A 20,955-nucleotide genomic window follows, 5' to 3' on the forward strand; every position below is an offset into this window, starting at 1 on the left:
ATGTTAGAAAAAGAATAAATATGATCTGAATCACACTATTTTCTGTTTTTATCAAATCTAGATAAGAAATGTAAAATGAAGCACTGTATGTATGTATGTATGTATGTATGTATGTATGTATGTATGTATGTATGTATGTAACCATGTAACCGTAGCCTATGTCTAATAAACTCCAATTCCACCAAATTTGACAGAAAATTTAGAGTCTCACTGCACAAGATTGTTAGATCATTTAAATTCTATCAAAACTAAATAAATATTACTTCATTTCAAAAAGAGCATTTCTTTTCTCTGGACATTTTTTTTTGTTGCCTTCAATAGATGTCCCAGAACACTACGCAAATTACATTTATGGGATACAGCTGTCGGTATAGAACAATCTGTGTTCGACAAGTAAAAACATGCAGTCTCTTAAAGGGACAGAAGTGACACAGTTTTAAGTCTCAATGCTTTTCAATTTTTCACAAAGAAAATACTGGATCAATTGCTGAGAATGAGATGAATTACATCAAGCGACAAACATCTCTATTCATCATGATTTTCTTTTTCCAACAGCTGCCTCAGTGCGTAAACAGTAACAAAAAAACCTAAGTGCCACAGTATTAACTCAGCTTGCGCGTCACTTATTGAGTGAAATATTTTATTGGGAGTGAGAATGTGAGGCAGAGACAGCGGATGAGACAAGAGATAAAGGGTTATGATGAATAAATGAATAAATATGAGACAGCTCTTTGCCAAGCAGCATGATCAGTATTCTGATGTGACGCCAGTTTGTCAAGATGCTACTCCATGTTCTCACTGGTGTGATTCCACAGAGTTTGTTTTTCCAGCACTGGGACAGGATCCAGAGAAAGGTGACAAGAAGGTAAAGTAATTATGATGCATGTCAGGAACAGTAAAACTGGAAACAATACAAGTATGCTATAAGTTATCAGTTTAGTTGTGGATGTAAATCCTATGTTTGGGAATACTCATGCCAAATTAAGCTCATTATGCATCCATGCAAAGTTAGGCGGACACTTTGCTTGCAGGAAAATCTGGAGTGACAACTTAACTGAAGAAGACTTATAAGACTTATAAAATGTAAAGTTTTTCAAGTCTCAGTCAATTTTTTCAGTCTGATACTTCAACAGTGTTTGGCTCTGCCTGTGTCACAGATGAACACCTGTTTCAGGCTCTGCTTCCTCTAATAACATTCATTGATGGATGACAAATATATTACATGCCAATTAATTAGAAAATGTGCTCAGCCAGTATGTCTCTTAGTGTAAAGTAATTTTCAGGAGTATCTGATTTTCAAGCCAAGTGCCCAACTGACTGATGCCCTGCTGTTCACTGGCTGACTGAGTGACTAACTGCGTGGGCAACTGGCTCGGCTCAAAGCGTGGGCCATCTTGTGTTCCCTGCATTTGTAATTACATGGCACCCTTGAACTAAAACTATGACTGTGTGATTACAGGTTAAAGATTTGACTGAGCTCCCTTTCTCTGTCAAAATCGAGACACCACATTATATTACCCTTGAACAGCAATAACAAGAATATACTAAGTGAGCAGTAGAGAATAATGATACTACTAATACTCATAGTGCCTTAAATCTATATTAATTATTGATAAATTTGTTCTTTAGTAAACTTTACAATGACAGTGACTATGGTGCTTAGTTTATGTATGATACATTACAGATCTCACAGTCACTCACCATACATGACATAAATACCAGAGAGAGAGAGAGAGAGAACTAAAAACCAGTTTGTAGACAGCAAAATAAATTGGATCGTTGTAGGCTAGATGTGCAGCAAAATTCTGAATTGTTGTTTTGGGAGTTCCATACAGACCATTATCCATCATCCTGTTAAATGCCACTTCACTATGTGGTGTCTCACAGCAATTACAGCATAAAAAATAGAAAAGGGAAAACAATGCAGCAACAAACAAAACCGGTCACAATTCTACAGCTGCCTGGTGCTGAAGCGGCACCAGCTGATTTTCTAAATATGGAGACTTTGTCTACAAATACATTGAAATGAAAGGGAGAACATGTTCCAAGCGTCCCACGTCACAGACAGTCTGCAGTGTCTTTTAAAATCGATAGGGTGGGGGGAGTTGGGTTTCAACATACACAATTTTTTCTACATTTCTTATTGATCCCGGCACCAAAAACATCCTTACTACAATATGAAGTCCCTGTCACCATTTAATCCCAGCATCTTCCTGCCTCCTCATATATACCATTTCAGAATCTGAAATGCTTGGCTGAGTTTTTATAAACATTTAAAGCAAAATCTTTGCCCATGTTTGTGTAGACAGGCAATTTTGTACAAGAAAATGCAATTTGACCAAGTCATACTTTTGGTTGAGCAAAGACTCCAGTAATAAACTATTAGACAAGACGACAAGCTGAAAAGCATATTTAGGTTCCAATGTATTTTTCTAACTCTTCCACAGATAATTGCAATGTCATACCATAAAGTCCACATAATCCCTGCAATTTTTAGAAATTAGAAAGATAAAAAGATTAAATTGAAGCAACCAGATGTCAAAGGGCATATAAAAACATGAGATAAGCTTAACATTAGCAGCTTAAAATGTTTTAGCATGTTTGCTTATTTCTGATCTACAAAATATAGTCTGCTTTAACGAGAATGCTGCACATTTACAATATTTAAACGAGCACTTAATGTCAAAGATTGGGATTGTTAGTTGTGGATGCATTGGGTTTTTCAATTTGAATAGTGGGGGCAACATAGTTTGTGCTTAACCTGGTAAATTTCACAAGTACTTGATCACATGAGGTTTTAGCGAATTTGAAAACATTGTTAACACAACACATACTTTTCATGTTCATGTTGGTTTTTTAAAATCAATAACCATAATTTAATCTTAACTATAAACAGCTATAATTATTACTAGTTATTACTTAACTGGTTGATGATTTTTGTGGTTACCCTGTGAATCATAGCGGGAGTAACCCTTAAAGGTGGAGTATGTAAGATTTTCAATATTTTTTAAAAAAAATTAATAACTACAATCATAATTAGAAAGTTTTTTTTGAACATGTAGGTTCCAGTCTGTTCATATTTGATGCATTATTAAATTACAAGTTTAATGACAAAGACCCTTCTTAAATGTTTGCCTACCAGTAAAACAAAGTGCTTTTTGCCATTTGTCATTAATTAACCTTGTAATTTAATAATGCATCAAATATGAACAGACTGGAACCTACATGTTCAAAAAACTTTCTAATTATGATTGTAGTTATTTTATTAGTTCATTTATTTTGAAAATATTGAAAATCTTACATACTCCACCTTTAACAAAATGATGTGACAATGTAACAATGATTTTCCTGATTGCTGAAAAGCTAGATTGTTATTTCTACAAATTAAGTATGAGTTTCATCTTATGGTGATGCTCTAAGGAGGTTAATGGTTTACCTTTTAGCAAAAATGAGCTCTTGTCTAGCAAAAGGAAGATCTATAAAACACACCATCACACCACATGACTGATGTACCATTCCAGTCAGTATTAAGCCCACCTCCTATCTGATGTATGGTGTGCTGCGTAGAACAAACAGATAAATCAGGACTTCCCCAAGTCTCTGAGATGGTGGGAAGGGTCAATAATAGATTGATAAAATGTCTTAGTTGTTTCTCTAAGAAAGACACATCCTTTTTAAATATCTTCAATCGTACAATTTGCTCCAATCATTTGTGTTTTCTGAAGTTATTTAACTATTGGTTATAAAATTTCAACAAAGAACTAATTTGAGAATCAAGTGAATAAACTTAATATAAAAAAAAAATCTATTTGGGAAGTTTTGACATGGGTTGCTTTAATGAGCATACAGCATCAGTCAAAAGTTAAGACTAATCTGCTCATTAAAAATGAATGGCTAGTGGTGTGTGTTCCAGTTTTATTCAGAGACTGTAAAATGTGATTCGATAAACACTTTACAGATTCTGTGGATCAGCTTGGGTTTCTCACACATTCTAGGGTGTGATATGCTGGGAATTTTTCATTTAATGTTTTTTAAAAATATTTTACCCCCAAAGAAATTTTTTTTTTTTTTTTTTTGTGCATTTCAGCGCTAAGCACATTAATATTCCTCTTTATATAATATGCTTTGCTTATAGCATTGTTCTGTCTAAATGTTTGCTCTGAAATGAACTTATAAAAATGTTTAAGTGCTTTTATGTCAAACAACTGCACCACACTCAGAAAATTAAATATCTGTCCAAATGGTAAACTGTGATGAGAAAATAGTTCATCTTTGAATTATGAGGTGATTAACACACAAACTATCATAAGCTGCGAATATTTCCATTAATGAAAGAAATAAAAGAAAAATTCAGCATGTTGCAATAGGACCCAACAGTGGTCAATCGTTAGACTACATTTCTGGTTGAATAAAAGGTCACATCTCCATCAGAATATTGAAGCATAGTGAATAGAAAGGTCAGCTTGATATAAACTTGGATGATGTGACAACTGCCCCGCAATAAATGGATCAATGTCAACAGAGCAAACAACACCAAAAGAAAATTTTTTTTAAACAGATTGTCAGATTACAGCTACAATTAAAACCCTGATTAATCGGCTAAAATTAACTAGTGTAAATCTGCTGTACATGCCAGTCAATTCCCTTCCTCCTTTGCCTTCATTGTTACAATTTTCAGTATTAAATATTTTCCCACAGTAGGAAAGAGAAATTAATTAAATAAATGACAAATGGCTCTTTTTATTCACACACCAGAGGCTAACTTTAGCAACATCAGGCTGTGACTGATGATCTTCATCTGTGCTCAACATCAGTGTTACACAACATCAGCCTAATTAGTTTTTAACCTTATTTAAAAAGACCATATGTCCTTTCTGACTCTACATCTATTTAAATCACAGTCACTCAAAATCAAGATGACCTTACCTTCTGGCTTTTGGTGCAGATATTTTTTGTGTTGAAGTACAAAAAGAACTTTGCTGATAGTTTAAGTTTAATTAATTTATTTTTTTGTTGGATATTTATTGCCAGAATCGACGTGGGTAATTTTGCCTCTGCACATATTTCTTTATCCACTGAGCAGATGTTGAGATTTTCCTCAGTGTGATGGTTTTGGACCACAGGCCACCAGTTACATAGCTCTGCTCTATACGGTCACACATTCACGATTCTCTTTCATACCAATGTACAAACACACATACGTGGACACACAGGTAAACAACATTCCCAGAAGCAGACAAATAGAGAGCATGCATTTGAAAATATCTACAGATAACCAAGCTTTACAAATTTATTCTCCAGCCTACCGATAAAACTGATCGACTGTAGCTTGACCATATAGTTTTACTCAACATTCACAGCTGTTCATCAATGTCTCTCCTTTGTTGCATTAATCTGTATTCTAGTGTTCAGTACTATTAATATTTATTATTTATATCTATTAAATTTGTTTGAAAAATTTAAAGTATGAATGTATTCAAAATATACAAAATACACAAACAAAATACATGTAAACCAAAACAGTACTTCAAGAGCTGTGAGAGTCATGCAGAACTGGGTTAAACATTGCCTATACTTCATAATATTGTGTTTGAGTGATTCAGTCAAATCTCTTTGACAGTGACCTGGAAAGAAAACTTACCACTCTACCATCAAATTCATAATACATGTAGCTTAAGCATCATTCCTGCACAGAAATACTCAACGTGCGATTTCCTACTTGTTTTCCAATGGTCAAAGTGTTGACAGAAAATTAAATTCATCTATTTAAAATATGAAACTGCAGTTGTTCTGACCTTCACAGATGTCCAAAGAGTGCTGGATCATTTTACAAATGTTTAGGATTTTATTTTTGCTCAGGCACCTACAATTTGACCAGTTTTACTGTGGAAAGTGTTAATTGAGCTGTTTAAAGTTAACACAGAGCACCTGCTCTCCCAGTACATCATCATCATCAACACCCCCCCCCCAGATATACTACTTGTAATGTGCACAGAAAAACAAAGTAGCTCTAACTCTATTGCTTTGACAGAAAAGTAAGGAAACTTTTAGAAAAGTTGGCGTGGCGACCAGACATGGCTTTGAACAGTCTTGGCTATGGATGGTGAGTTGTGTTTGTATTTGTGCTTTTCAAACATCATGCAAAGCAAAAGGGTCTTTTCGGGTGTAGTTTTTGGGAACACAAATGCTTTGAATTAAATTCCAAACATTTGTGTGTTTTTTCACAAGTGCTGATAATTTTGCAGCATACTAGTAACCATCCTAAATTATCAAAAGAATAATCTAATCAAGCCACAGTTTTGCTCACATAATAAAGGTGGTCATATTTCATATTTCTTCATCACACAGGCCTTGTGGCTTGCGGACTGAAGAATAATCTGTCTTCTCTCCTTTGCCAATCATTCGAGTTTGTAGCAAGCTGCAATTTAGTTTCAATGTGCGCTCATCAATGTGCTGTCTCTAGGCACTTCATGTCCCAGAAGAATACAAAAGCTGGAAAAGATAATTCCAGTTCCAGGCCATGTTCTGGGAGCAGGTGCACAGCAATAGCTATAAACATTTTGGACCATTTCTGGGTAGAACATGCGGCATATATCCAAGTACACCTCTGAGGCTGATTTCATAAACAACAGCACTGAAAGGATAAACTGGCTTATAGTCTGAACTGCCTCAGTATTTCACTTTTTCTATTCTTGTGATTCAATCACATGTATGCAACACAAAGGAAGTGGGCACATCGCCATACCTTCTTCTGAACAAAGTCCATGATGTTCTTAAAGTCCAAGTCATCATAGTAGTTCACTATGCCCTTTCGGATGTTCTTGTTGAGTAATTCTGCAGTCTGCAGGAGAGAAAAAAAAAAATAAATCTGTTAATGCATGTTAATGGGGTGGAGTAGGTCATGTTACCACATTTGTTCAGTCTCCATGACACAGCTGATCTACAATCAGGCAGCTGTGGAAAGGAAATGCTCCAATTAGTGAAGGTGACTGATCCTCCTGACTGGAATAAGTGACACTGTGACCGCACACATCTGTCAATTGCAATCTGTTCCAGGGCACTGAAAGTAAATATTTCTAACTTGTAACTTTACATAGAACCTTGTCATTTCATGTTTTCAGCAGAGACATAGTTCAGTTGAACTCATAGCCATCTTTGCTTCTTCTGATACACAAGTCTTTTTGTGGAAATGTGGGCTTTTCACTCGATAGCTTTTCCCCCCCTTGAACACTGAAGACTTTCTTGAAAATATTCAGACAATTAGGTCTTGGCTTTCTTTTCAATTGCTTTTCACACATGCACCTCTCGGTGGGAGTTTCTCGTCAGTCGAGACCATATCACAGCTGGAAGTGTCACAGTGACATCTGGGAGAAGTACAATGGATAGAAGACATGTTGCAAGAAGTATGTCATAGAAATTGCTCTGTTGTGGTCACAGCATGTCTAGAATAGGGGGATGAGGCTTCTAAAGGACAGAGCCTGTAGTTATACTGAGATCACATACATTTAAATGTAACCACAGTAGCAGCAAACATGTGAAAAGCAACAAGCAGGTCAGATGAAAACAGTGTGAAGTATATAGAAATAAATACCTTGTTGTATTTTTTACTTTATGCAGGCACTGCTGGACCCAGCTTACTAGGCAATTGGCATGGTGAAGTGATGAGAAGTCAAGAGTGAAAATAGACATTCAATTTCTCACATGCAGCCCCTATATATCAGGCTGCGATCCATGTAGGTTATTTTCGACTCTTGCTGCTCTATCATGGCTCTCTTGACTGCTGACAGTTAACCAAGATTGCCATTTTTGTGAGGATTGCTGAGAGTAAAACGATTTAAGATTGTGTTTCATTTCACTTTTCTTTTTGTTGTACACAAACACATTTGCACTTAACAGTCAAACCACTGGGGCCAGGCAGCCACAATGTCCAGATTTAGACGCCTTTAGGCTGGAGTTTAGTGAGGTGTTTTCTTTGAAACAGACAGATGTGAACTTATATGGTCACATCATGTGAACTTATATGGTCACATCATGATCCTTTTATCATCAAATTTAAGAAACTTAAGAGCCAAGAAACAGAAATCGAAATAAAATAAATATATTTCTCAGTTATTTTTGATCTGAATGTAAATTAGACACTAAACAGAGAAGCCTCATTATATTTTACATAAAACTGTCAATTACATGCTAAAATGTACAGCTATAATAGTAGTTTAATTTTTGTTTCCACACAAGACCCCTGGGAACCAGAACCAACCCAACTATTGCCAGGAAAAACTTGGCTTAAACTTGATTTTTAATAGGCAGCTCTCCTATTAATTTGAATACAACTTAAACATAGTTTTATTAAAGTTTGTGTATCAACTTTCATATAGTTCACCCTTGAATTTCTGTATGGTGTTGATAAATGTGGGTTAACAGTATTTGAAGATTTGCTTGAGGTTTACTTAAATAGTAACATTCTTCAATCTTCTATTCTTTAACCTACTTTCACAGCTGTCTTTCCCTGCATACATTTAAATGGATCATTTTCATAAATTTAAAACGAAAAAATAAATCAGTAAAAGGATTTGATAACTAGTGAATAAGTAACTTCTCAAATTCTGGCATAGAAACAGAAACTTTCCGAGAAAACTGCGTTTTTCAGCATGAAAACCTCAACATATGAAGCAACAGGACCAACTTTATTGATGGTAGTTTACGGGAATGCAGTTTTGTTTCTTTGCATTTGCCATTTCTTAGAGAATGAGAAGTTATATTGTATTTATGCTTGTATGTCTTTTGCATGATTTATGACTCCACAACAGAATTAAACCATGTCACAGTCAATTTATAGTTCCCATAACTAAAGCTAAATATATTTGTCCACTGAAAAAAGGCATAATAACTTACTTACTGCATAAGGCTCTATAATATAAAATGGTAACTGAATATGGAAAGCCACACTATACAGGTGATAACCCTAAACAGAAAGATCTGACTACAGGTGCTTGCTTTTTAATGGTAAGTCATCACATCAGAAACTTTCTAACTACTTTCCTTTTTTACACTTTGGTATTTAGTGCATATTAAAGGTAGTGAAACTTAATAAATCAAACAGTATAATTTTTCAAACTATCGTCTAAATTTTTCACTAAAAAAATATCAGTGTCTTTGACTGCAGTAAAAACTTTATCACTTTTCCAGCCCAACACAGAATATTTTAAACGTATGACTTGCACTGACCACCTGCTGAGGGGTGATCATTTAAAACGGTCAGCCTAATGATCATCTTCTGGGCAGCTCACCTGGTTGCGAAACACAAGTGCCACAATTCCTCCAGTCAGCTCCAGCAACAGGCATATGGTCAGGGTGCAAATGAACTGAAACACAACAGACAAAAGTGATCATGTTTTTTATGAACTTAAAAATAAATTATATTATGTTAGCCATTCCTGGAGGTGCAGTTATGAATAAACCTAGCAATCAATAAACAAGCAAGACTCGAAAAAGCCTCTGATGTGCAATCGGAGGAAATTCAACAGTGGTTATTTTCCTCCAGAATTGACTGCTCAGGGAATAAAACTGGTTAGGATAACAACTTATAGTGCATGAAGTCTCAAACATGCCCAAGGCAACTTCGAAACAGTTACAGGTTTGTCTCATATTGGTTAGTTTTTATTTTCAATAGTCCACCAACAGAACAACTCTGAATACGAATAGACGCCTGCCAGCACTGAAAGGTCCATGCCTGTCTATGAAAAGGGTTTAACTGAACTGATCTTCTAAAAAAAGAAAACAGCTAATTCTTTCATAAAATGTCAGATCATCTATATGTGAACTAAATCTCTAGAGAAAGTGGGTCATGCAGCAAGACAATGGCCCTGAGCACACAAGTCATAATACCAAAGCATAGGAAAGAATTAATTCAATGTTTTCAAATGTCCAAATCAAAGTCTTGAACGTAATCCAACAGAAATGTAGCATTAAGGACCTGCAGCAAGCAGGTCATCCTGGAGCTGAAGCCTTTCTATACAGAGAAATCAGCTAAAGCTCCTGCAGGTCAATGTGCAGGACTGGTCAACACTTACAACTAGCATTTAACTGTGTTGCTGTCTCACAAGGGTTGACGTGGACGATAGAAGCAAATGCAAACATTCACACACGGTCATCAGTCAAAGATACGTAGTATTGGATTATTTTCCTCATTACTTTCTTGAGTTTGATTTAATTTACTTTCAGAGCATGTGTCGTCATAAGATAACATATTAGGTTATATTAATGAAGAAGTATGGGAATTATTGAAAACAAGTTGCTCTTTTTTAAAGCAACAGTTTATTTTTGATCTTCCGGCAATTTTAGTGCTGATTAAATGTTTTCATATACAGATAATTTTTTTTCCATAATAAAATGCTTACATATTGCTGTTAATGTTTATTTGCAATTAATGAAATCTATAGTTTAATCAAAATTTGTGATTTTGAAAAGAAGGTAAAGACACTATTTTTTTTCAATATTAAGAAATTATATTTCTACAGTCTTCAAAGATTCACAAAATGACATTGCATATAGCATAGTGCAATCTGGCATTTATAGAGCTTCTCAGAGTCTTGATTTAACACTTCATCATTAAACATAAATCTTGCTGTAATAAATGACAGATGTTTTCAAAAGTTTACATAAATTCAGACAGGGCATGAATATATCATCAAATGTGTTGTTAAAGTTTGCTTTATCTGTTCTGGAGCAGACTTAAAGTACAATAATGTTTCCTTGAAAGAAAAAAACAAACAAACAACAAAACGTGCGTTTTGTATCATCTTAGGAACAAATGCCACCATTCAGAAAAGGTCTGCAGCAAACCTCATGGGCGATAAAATTAGTAAACTAGAACAGCACTCAGACAGTGCAGAACTCTTCCAAGCAGCTCATTTCTACCCATATTGTGAAGGATCCTTTAAAAAATTCCTGTCCACAACTCCTTCCATATCACTACCAAAGTTTCATGGATTTTAAGTGAGACCAAGACCCATTCTCAGAAAAAATGACTAAATAAATAGCAAAATTCCACCCAGTGTTTTTCATATAAAGTTGCAACTGACAGGGAGGCAAATAACTGTGGACAAAAGCATTACCTCCTTAGCAGAGGTGAAGATAAAGGCTCCCGAGTGAAGTTTTTTAAAGAGATAAGACAAATATTATAGTTGGGTCACAGTGATCAGAGGCACATTTGGTGGAGTAAAGCCAAGGATTCAAACCAGCTGCATGCTGTATGTGATGAATATTACGACTTTAATTTTACCTCTTATGTTACCAGATTACAGCAAGAACACCACCTGCGTGGCACATTTATCTCAGTCAAAGCTCAAATGATGCTGCAGCTGCCTGACATCTAGAGTTTCTGTGTTCTGCCTGTTTTCACAAGTAGGGTAAGCATCAGGGAAGCAATTCAAAGCAACATACATAGTTAAAACATTTGTTATTTATCATAATGACCTCATAGCAGCAACAATAGACTTTTCCCCACGACACAGCTCGTCACATTTGACAGACTTCAGAGATTTATTGATTTTGTCAATCATGTTTTTTTATTTATTTTCTTTTTTTATGTGTCAGTCTAAAATATATATCTTGTGAACCCTCCAATCCTCTTTTTTAAACATAACAATGGATTAGAGGAAAAACAGTTTTCATTGACAATACCAATGGCATCATTTGTGTAAAGCATGCAGAAGGTTTAAAAATTACACAACTCACTAAACAAATAAAACAAACAAAAAAACAAAACAAAACAGTAACAACTGTCAATCCTTATGGAGGTAGTACAATACTCATTAAATATATAGATTATCCTTAAATTCCCTGTAGGAGTCTTGCTCCACCAACACAGAGGACTGATTTAAGTTAACCAGGCGCTTGTTGATAGCAGTCAAAACCTTTTGATAAAAGGTGCAATTTACTTAACCAAAAATCAAACCAAATGGAGTACAGATGTTGAACAATCCTCTTGACAATAATTTCTATGACAAGTTTATGAAACCTGCAAAAATTGACTTGAAAATGGTAACTGTAGGAGTATGCACTGTAATGTTTCACATAAAAAAAAAAAACAATGAATAGGAAATCTACAGACTTGGCATCAAAGATTTACTGAGCACTCACCACTCTCAACAGTATTATATTATCCCTCAGTGAAGCCAAGACTCCAATGAGAGAAATAATAAACATGAAAGTTCCAAGTAGAATCAGGATTATCGCTGGTGCCAAAAAGACTCCCTCTAATGTCTTGTAGCGTTGTCTCTCTACCTCAGCATAGATGCCGATTGCCAGGATAAATCCACCGGTTAACTGGAAACAGAAAAGAGAAGCAGTTATGGTACAATACTCATCAGCTTCAACATGCTACAATATTATCAGGTGTCATTCATAGAATTTGGCAGCTTTTAAAATAAGAGAAGAATAAAAAAAAGTTAATGGACCAAATTGTAATAATGCCCTGACATCGATGTCACTTCTTTTACATATCTATGTTAAAAAAAGTTATGAAGTCACTCCACACAAAAGCAAAAATTGTGCTTTTGTTCATTCAATAAAACATAAGAAAGAATATATAACATGAATAACACATTATTGATATGCTTTAGAGGAATGCAGTTATGTTCAGTGAGCAGAGGAAGTTGCTGATAACGTCTCTCTGCTGATGGCAGGATGTGTGAATTGGGGTGGACCACCACCCACACAGAGGAGAAGACAGAAGACGAAAGATGACACGTTGTCATGGCAGAGGAAACTTTACTTGTAATCCCAACAATGACAGGATAAATGTTGTTAAAACATTCTGGGTTGACGTTGCAGTTCATCTTAACGCGACGGAATGGGCAACATTTGTTAGCAAATGTTGATAGACTAAAAGAGAAGGAGTTAGTGTTGGTAAAATGAATAATTTAAGGCATCTTTTTAAATTTAATGCTCTTATTAGGACAATATGACCAATAAACTAAAGTAATTTGATCAATAAAAACAAACAGAGCAAGCTGGTGTCCAGTTAGCTAATAACAAAAATGTAAAAAAACAAAAGAAAAAGTCTTTGCAAAAGATTGGATAGATTTATTTACCAATTTCTGAGAATAAAATTTGTGTTTTATATTCCAGAGTGGGTTGTCAGGTATTAAAAACAGTTTCTATCAGACGAAGCATGGTTTACATTAATGCACTGATATCTAACTAATAATAAAAACAGAATAACTTGTTTGCCAGATAAGATACCCTTATCAATAACTGTGGACCACTGTCTAACACTGGCATGAGCAAATATGAGATTATTAGGACTCCCCACCACAGAAATGGCAGCACAACATGCAAAATGGCACCTAGATTCATCTAGAGTCATACACACAAACAGATGGACATTTTGCTGGGCCACCATCTCTGAGACTTTCTCTTCCAAACCTTAAATTATGTGTTTTCATGTATCTATCTGGCCATATATCTTTAGAGAGATGAGTGTTTGACAGGGTCACCAGTGTACTATAATGATAAAATAACAGGACTCACTTGCAACAAGAACAAAACCTTATGGAGAAAGATCCGTAATCACCAAAGATGATGGTCTGGCTGAAGCACCATACTATCAAATATCAAATCACAGAAAATAAAAAAACTGATCAATAACTATAAATTATATTACAACTGTAGCAAAACACTTTTTTTTTCCATTTATTTTTTCGCCTCAGCTGTAATATCTATTTAAAAAAGCATTAATATAGTTTATTATTTAGAAACATAAGAACCTCTGAACCATCTTATACTGCTCCCAGCAAACTGAACAACACATACTGTCAAGGCTCTTTTATGTAAAAATAAAAAATGTTAATGTGATGCTTATTCAAAAGGTTAATGAAATCAAATTATCATTTGGCAGCAACTATTTGTTGAGCCACTGCACCTGTCAAAGTCTGACAGCGATAATATTAGGGGAGAAGTAAGAGCAAAGGGTCATCTCACCAAAATGTCACAGGAAAAAGAATCTCATCCAACATGACTAGTCAAGAACTGTCAGGGAGAGTGTAGTCACAAATCTTTGCTGCTAAAATTTACAGGTATAAAATGCTTCCAGCACTTGTACACAGAAAAACTTGAGACAAATTAGATCTACTTCTGAAAGCTCTAATGATTAAAGATTTGGGTAGAAGAATAAGATTAAGAAGAAGAAGAAGAAGAAGAATAGAGATTAGAAAGACACAATAGGTCTAGTATAATCATTTTCAAACTCCATTGTCATTTTTATTCTATACCATGACTTGATGAAATATTTGCTATTAAAAGCAAGAAGCATCCCTAAAGCTACATTTAGTGCAGTAGAAGATATGGCCACGATTAAGCATTTTTTTTCATCTTACTTTGTTACATGTTTTATATCAGGTACTTACAAACAAAAAACACACTTTTTCCATGAAGGCTGCTTGGCAGCTAAAAGGATAGAGAAGGCATTTGCAGCACATTCTGCTCCTTATCGCTGTATGCTGTGGAGGATGAAGACACAACTACAAATTTAAATAACCCCATCTGTGCAGATGATAAGATCAAGACAAATATAAAGGTACGAGACTAAGTGCAGATTTGATTGCGGCCATAAATCACAAGATGATAACAAGCTGCTGATGTTTCAACCAGAGAATTACGTTAGGCTGGTTTACAGGGATTTTTGGTAAATACTACTTTAAAATGCAAACTAGTTTACTTTGACAAAACCCGCTGATAGTTTTGTGACTTTTTCTGATTGTACAGTAAATTTGTAAATATGGTCCAATGAGCAAAAGCCACAAAAGAATGTATCAATTTATAGCTAAGAAGTCGGTTTTAGAAGTCACTGTTAAACTTAGTGAATTTGATGAATAACCTAACATATAATTAAGTGACTGAACTGTTGGTACCTTCATTTCATGACTTCATGACTCCTTTATGTCGACAATTACCAGTGCCATTTCCTCTGCACCAAACAACTGATGAAAATGTTTGATTAGGATGTAGCAAATAGGAGATGGAGGGAAAGGATTCACTGTGAAAGTCCTCTAAGGACCAGTCATAAAAGAAAAGCAGTGTGAGAAGATTTTCATGTTTGAGCAGAGTGATCCTGAAACCTGTAATACAAAGCTGGATTTTCTCTTATAGGAGGTAAATTCAGTGTTAACCTGGGGTTTTCTAATTTTGGTGAACAGGTAACCTGCTCTGGAGCAGGTTATGTTCTGGATAAGAGATCGAATGTATGAGCATTACTTCCTAAACGATCAGCTCTCTTACAAATCAGTCTGCCCATTCAGTCAAAAGGGTATTGTGGGACAAACACTGCGGAGAGAGGCTTGTAGGGACAGATGCATCCTTTTGGTGAAGAAAATAAAGTTGTTCTTGACTTGTTTTTAAGTCTGTTTAGCTCCACTAGGAGTGCATCTGAAAGAATTATTTTGATAATAATGATCACAAGTGGCAGAACTGCAGATCCATTCATTTATGGAATGCACAAGTACGTATGCTGTCATGGTGAGGAATTAATCTAACACAATACGTGGCTACACAGGGTTCTGAACCTCAATAACTGAACAGAAATGGAAGAATCGAGGAAGTGCTCTGTCTGAAACATCCGGGCCATAATAAAGTGAAATTGAGTTATCAGGGTGCGGTCCATTTATATGGCTGATGAATTAATTTTATATAATGTCTTGAAATTACGTATTAAAAAGAGTCTGGAATTTCTCCCAGCTTTCTATCCTCACTGTTGCTACGACAACAACAAGAAACTACAACTACAAATAAGTTATTGGGATCAGTGAACAGAATTCCAGGTGAGAAAGTCAGGTTGTAAGCTGTTTGTGAGCAGCAATGGTTGCATGACAGCACTGTGCAACCATCACAAATGTGCACACACAATATTCACAGAGCTTATGTTAACTGATTAGGCTAAAATATTTGGCTAATGTAGTCATAACTCAATTTGAGGTGGGTGTAGCTCAGAACGTTAGCATGGTGCCACAATTCTACAAATTTCTAATGCTGTGTCTACTTTGTACTAGCACACTGTTTGTGCAAGAGACATTTTATCAAGTACAACTGTTCACCTCAACATGTACTGAATGAATGGATTTATCATCTTAGGAAGAAAAACACTGTTACGACTGCCTTATCATTGCCTCATAGCTTAAGGCATGAAGATTTGCATGTTCCACATGCAAATCCCTGCTCGCCATCTCCTGCTTGGAATTGTGTTGACCTTTCACGCTTTCATCTACTCTCTCCCTATTGGATAATTTGTAGTTCAATCACTACTGGTTCTGCCTACCACCTGGAAATAAAAGGCATCTGCAGTCAATTAATTCAATATCTGTAGGTTGCTTTGTAAGACTTCAACTAGCGTGTGAATTCTGTGTGAATAGTGACACCCCAGGTTTGTTTCAGACAGTTTAGTTCATTTTGTTTGTAATTGCTTGGTCTTATTGTTTTGATTAACCAGTGGTGTTAAAACTACTTGGGTTTGAGTTCATTTACAACCGCTAGGTTTTGTTATATGGTTTTTGTGGAGTTAGATTAGAATTGGGATAGTTGTGTAGAGGTAAATATCTAGAGATGAATATCAGTTTTGTATATTTTTTTTTATTAGACAGTTATTGGTACTGCTTCTTTTTGTAAAGTTTTATAGCTTTGAAGGCCAGCTTTGTGTTTGAATTTCTTTTGACTGGCTGTTTCTGAGTTACTTGGACATTTTGTTGTTTTATTCTGTAAAGCAACATTGCTAACTCCAACTCCTTTAGTACCGTTTTGATCATTTTGTGTCTCATCTCCTATCATGACAATAAATCTATAATGGCCACATTGACATAAAAAAAGGGGAAAAAAGAGGGAAAACACCTATTGGCAAATTTATCAAAACATTTTATTTACCTGTTCTGCCATATGAGCCATGCCTCTTGCTTTAAGCATATGTTTTGGTGTTTTGGTCAATGACTGAGAGGTGTGGCACTTTAAAAACACTGAATGTTAGCAGCTGACATGTGAATGATGGATTTTCTCATGTTTTTTTTTTTTTTTTTAATCTAATGTCAGTTGTGTTAAAAACATTTTCTGGCTTCATTTTCTCATTAATCACTGTATATGTAAATAAAAACAAAGCCACTGGACAGTTTTTGTCTTTATCAGATTTTATCAGAACATGCTATAAAAAAAATTTAAAAAAGGGGAAATTATAGCTGCACAGAGCAGTAATATAGCTGAGATATAGAGAATGCCTGAGACACATCTAAGTCAGTCACTATGAAATATTTGTTCCATTGTAAAAGAAAAGCATTATGTAAATAAGAGCAGCTCTGTTGCAACTGCATGCATTAAAATACAGAGTATATCTTACATAGAGTAAAGCAAACGTGTTGGCTGGATAAAAACTAAGCCAAGTCCACTTCATGAATTTTACTTATGCATTCATTCATTCGTTCATTCATTCATTCCATTGTCTATGCTGTTTAGCTGGAGCCTATCCCGGCTATAAGCAGGTGAAAGGCAGGGTACATGTCACCAGTCCATCACAAGGCCAACACAGAGAGATGAACAACCATTCATGCTCACATTCACTCCTAGGGTGTTTCGCAGTTCCGGTCTTCTGGACCCCTTATATAGGTAACCCTACTTTAACACACCTGAATGAAATATAGTACTATATAGTTAACATGTCTAAACTAGCAAAGCACTGAAGAGTACAAACTGCCACAGTTCTACAAAAAAAAAATAAAAAAAATATTCAGGATCAAAACAGTGATCTGGATCACCCCTCTAATTAAATTAGTTCTTCTTTTCATATTTCCAACAGCTCCTGAAAATTTCATTAAATTAGTCCATAACCTACTGAGTTATCTTAAACACAAACAAACACAGAAACAGATAACTACCGGTAAAAACATAACCTCCTTGGCGGGGGTAGTCATGCAAGGAAGGGGTTCCTGAGAACATTCATTCATTCATTCATTCATTCAATCATTCATTTCTGAACCGCTTATTCCAATTCAGGGTCGCGGGGAGCTTATCCCAGCTGGCTTTGGGCGACAGGCAGGGTACACCCTGGACAGCTCGCCAGTCCATCGCAGGGCCACCAAGTTAACACCAAGTTAATTGAACATACATGTCTTTTTTAAGCTAGAGCCTATCCTGGCAATCACTGGGCCAGACCATCACAGGGCCAACACAGAGACAAAACCTTTCAAGCTTACATTTCAGTTTATAATAATATAAAGACAATTTAGAGTAACCCAATAACCTAACATGCACGTATTTGGACAGTGGGAGGAAGTCCGTGTACCTGGAGAGAACCCACGCATACATGGACAGAACATGCAAACGCCACACAGAAAGGCCACTGTTCGAGCCAGCAACATTCTTACTGTGCTTAACACCACACAACCATGCAGCCCGTATCATAAATTAAATTGATTTCATGTAATGAATTTATGTTGACAGCTTTAGTCCTTTCAAATGGACAGCAGCTGGTTACACTGGTATCAGATTAGAAATTAAGAGTCAAGTTAAAAGTTTTCTGAAATTTCAAGATATAACTTTTGAGATAATCAAATATCTGGTGGTAGCACAGGAAACTGATGTCTAACGTGTAAAAGAGGAAGAGGACATACGTGTGCAAGTTGAGTGGAAGGAAAGAAAAGGTGTGTTTAACATAAGTATTCCAGAGGTCCAACACTGTTTATAATTCACCATGATGTTTTTTCCTTACATGTCACTGTTTGCCGTCTGTTATGGTGACCTGCTGCTGGCTGACGTACCACAAATTCACTCTCACATCACCAAGAAAAGACCAGTCAGACAAATACAGACAGATTCTAATTTCTATCAACAACATAGGTAAAAATCAGGGACAATGCTGGTCCCTTTAGCCTCATTTTAACAGAAATAAGAGACAATAAAAATCTTGGAATTTTAAAGCGAGTAATTTAGATTCTCATAATTTTTTCTTTGAAATTATCATTGTAACAGTTAAATAGAAAAACAACACATCACATATATAATGGCAAAAATTATGTAGTGTATCTTTAACATGCACACATTTACAAAGCATAAGCTACATGTAGAAGTTCTCTACAGAGAAACTGAAGACAGAATAGCAATGCTTCACACACTGAGGTGATTCTAAGGTCTCTAGGGAACCAAAGAAAAATTTTACAGAGGCTTTTTCAACTAGCGTTCATTGCCTTTTTTTTTTTAATATTATATACATATAACAATGACAAAAGCTTGTTAACTTCTACTTTCTTATCTACCATTTCAATTTATTTAAACAGACAATATGATTTAATGTAGTTCAAATACAATAGATTAAATTATGAACTGTAAAATGCATTACGACCCCTTAGGGTTACATTTACAGCTAATACAGCACATACATGAGAGCTTCCAAAAGCACAAAACCTATTGGACATGGAAAATAAATTAGACACCATGCGCACACAATAACTTTTATCCATGCACTTTAGTAATATCAGATTTCTTGCCAATAAATTCTATAATTTAACATTCTTAGCTTTATAATTAGTTAAACAGTCTAAATTTAATGTGATGCAAAGTATCTGTTCTTCTTCTGTCTCACAACAATCATATAGTCATCAGGAGGACAGACTGAGCTGCTCTGAGGTAAATAAGTTTCAAGATTATGTGCATTATCACCATCTTGGTTCTCTTCCCAGTTGAGACGAGAATCTCATATTTAAAGATTTTATCCTACTAGAATACCTACTATATATTAACTAGCTAACCTTTGTTTAGTATGATAAAAAAAATAGGTCAAAATGGTTAATAGCAATAATAATAATAATAATAATAATAATAATAATAATAATAATAATTAGATTCACGCAGCTCTTTTCAAAAAGCAAAGTGTTATAATGCTGATATAAAGGGGGAATTTAAGAACAGACATGAAAATATATAGAAAAAAGAGTAAATTGAATAGCTGTCAGTGTTTCCTGGGACTGTCCAAACTTACAAGAACATTGGACAAAAGTCAGTGAAGGGATGAAGACTATACGAAACATCAAAGCTTCTATAGAAATATACCACGTGATTTTGTCTTTCGCTCAGACAAGTTGAGGAAAAAAACAAAATGTTTAGGCTGAAAGCTTTGTTACTGACTGCTAATAGACTACTTACTGTGAACTGGCTTAAACCATATTCACCAACATTGGAGCAATAGATACAAAGACTGAAGAAAGTGAAACATAAGAAAAGCACTCAGAGAGCACAAACCTCTGCAAAAACCTTTTAAAAAATTCCTGGATCCAAACAATGATCTGGATTACCACAAAAATCAAATCAGTTCGTCCTTTTCACATTTCCAACAACTCCTGAAAATTTCATGAACATCTGTAACTTTTTGAGTTATCTTGAACACAAACAAACAGACGAACAGATAAAAACATAACCTCCTTGGCTGAGGTAAATATTACTGCAAGACTAAAAGGAAGATAGACGTGGGCATGGAAAAACTGGATAGTGTCTTATCATATCTGATAGAATCTAAATGAAACTTTTACGATGACAAGTGTTCATTCATATTATACATGTTTATTCACAAAGAGATGAGCAAACCTAACATGTATAAAGAAAAAACATCCTTAGCCATCAATCCTTCTTTATGAGTTTTACTACTATTTTCCTTTTTTCTTGAATTTTGATGGTAAACCTCTATATTTATGTTTTAAAAAAGTGTATGGAGTTTTTGTTTTTGTATGTGTATTGGAACTACACTCTGTTTTCTACTTTTTTTTTTTTTTTCCCAAATAGCTGTAAGTATTGAGTAGCAAGGACAAGATAAACAACATTCTTTAGGCCTATGAGCCTCTTAAAATGTAGTTTAAAAGTAGAAGACACACACAGACAGTAAATCTATTAGTTAACAAGTCTGCGTTGTAAATATGGGACTAGAAGCTGCCT

The 20,955-nt window shown here is 35.2% G+C and overlaps 1 protein-coding gene across 1 annotated transcript in view; it reads right to left on the bottom strand.

The window, feature by feature from the left end:
* The window catches only part of tspan15 (tetraspanin 15), a gene marked incomplete at both ends in the record, with an annotated part of 36,278 nt that overhangs the window by 11,995 nt on the left and 3,328 nt on the right, over positions 1 to 20,955 (bottom strand). Inside the window, 3 exons of the mRNA XM_079261374.1 lie at positions 6,746 to 6,841; positions 9,288 to 9,362; positions 12,142 to 12,327. Coding sequence (XP_079117500.1) covers positions 6,746 to 6,841; positions 9,288 to 9,362; positions 12,142 to 12,327 — 357 coding nt within the window. The remainder of the gene's footprint in view (positions 1 to 6,745; positions 6,842 to 9,287; positions 9,363 to 12,141; positions 12,328 to 20,955) is intronic.

This window comes from Telmatherina bonti (assembly GCF_933228915.1).
Source record: "Telmatherina bonti genome assembly, chromosome: 1".
NCBI lineage: Eukaryota > Metazoa > Chordata > Actinopteri > Atheriniformes > Telmatherinidae > Telmatherina > Telmatherina bonti.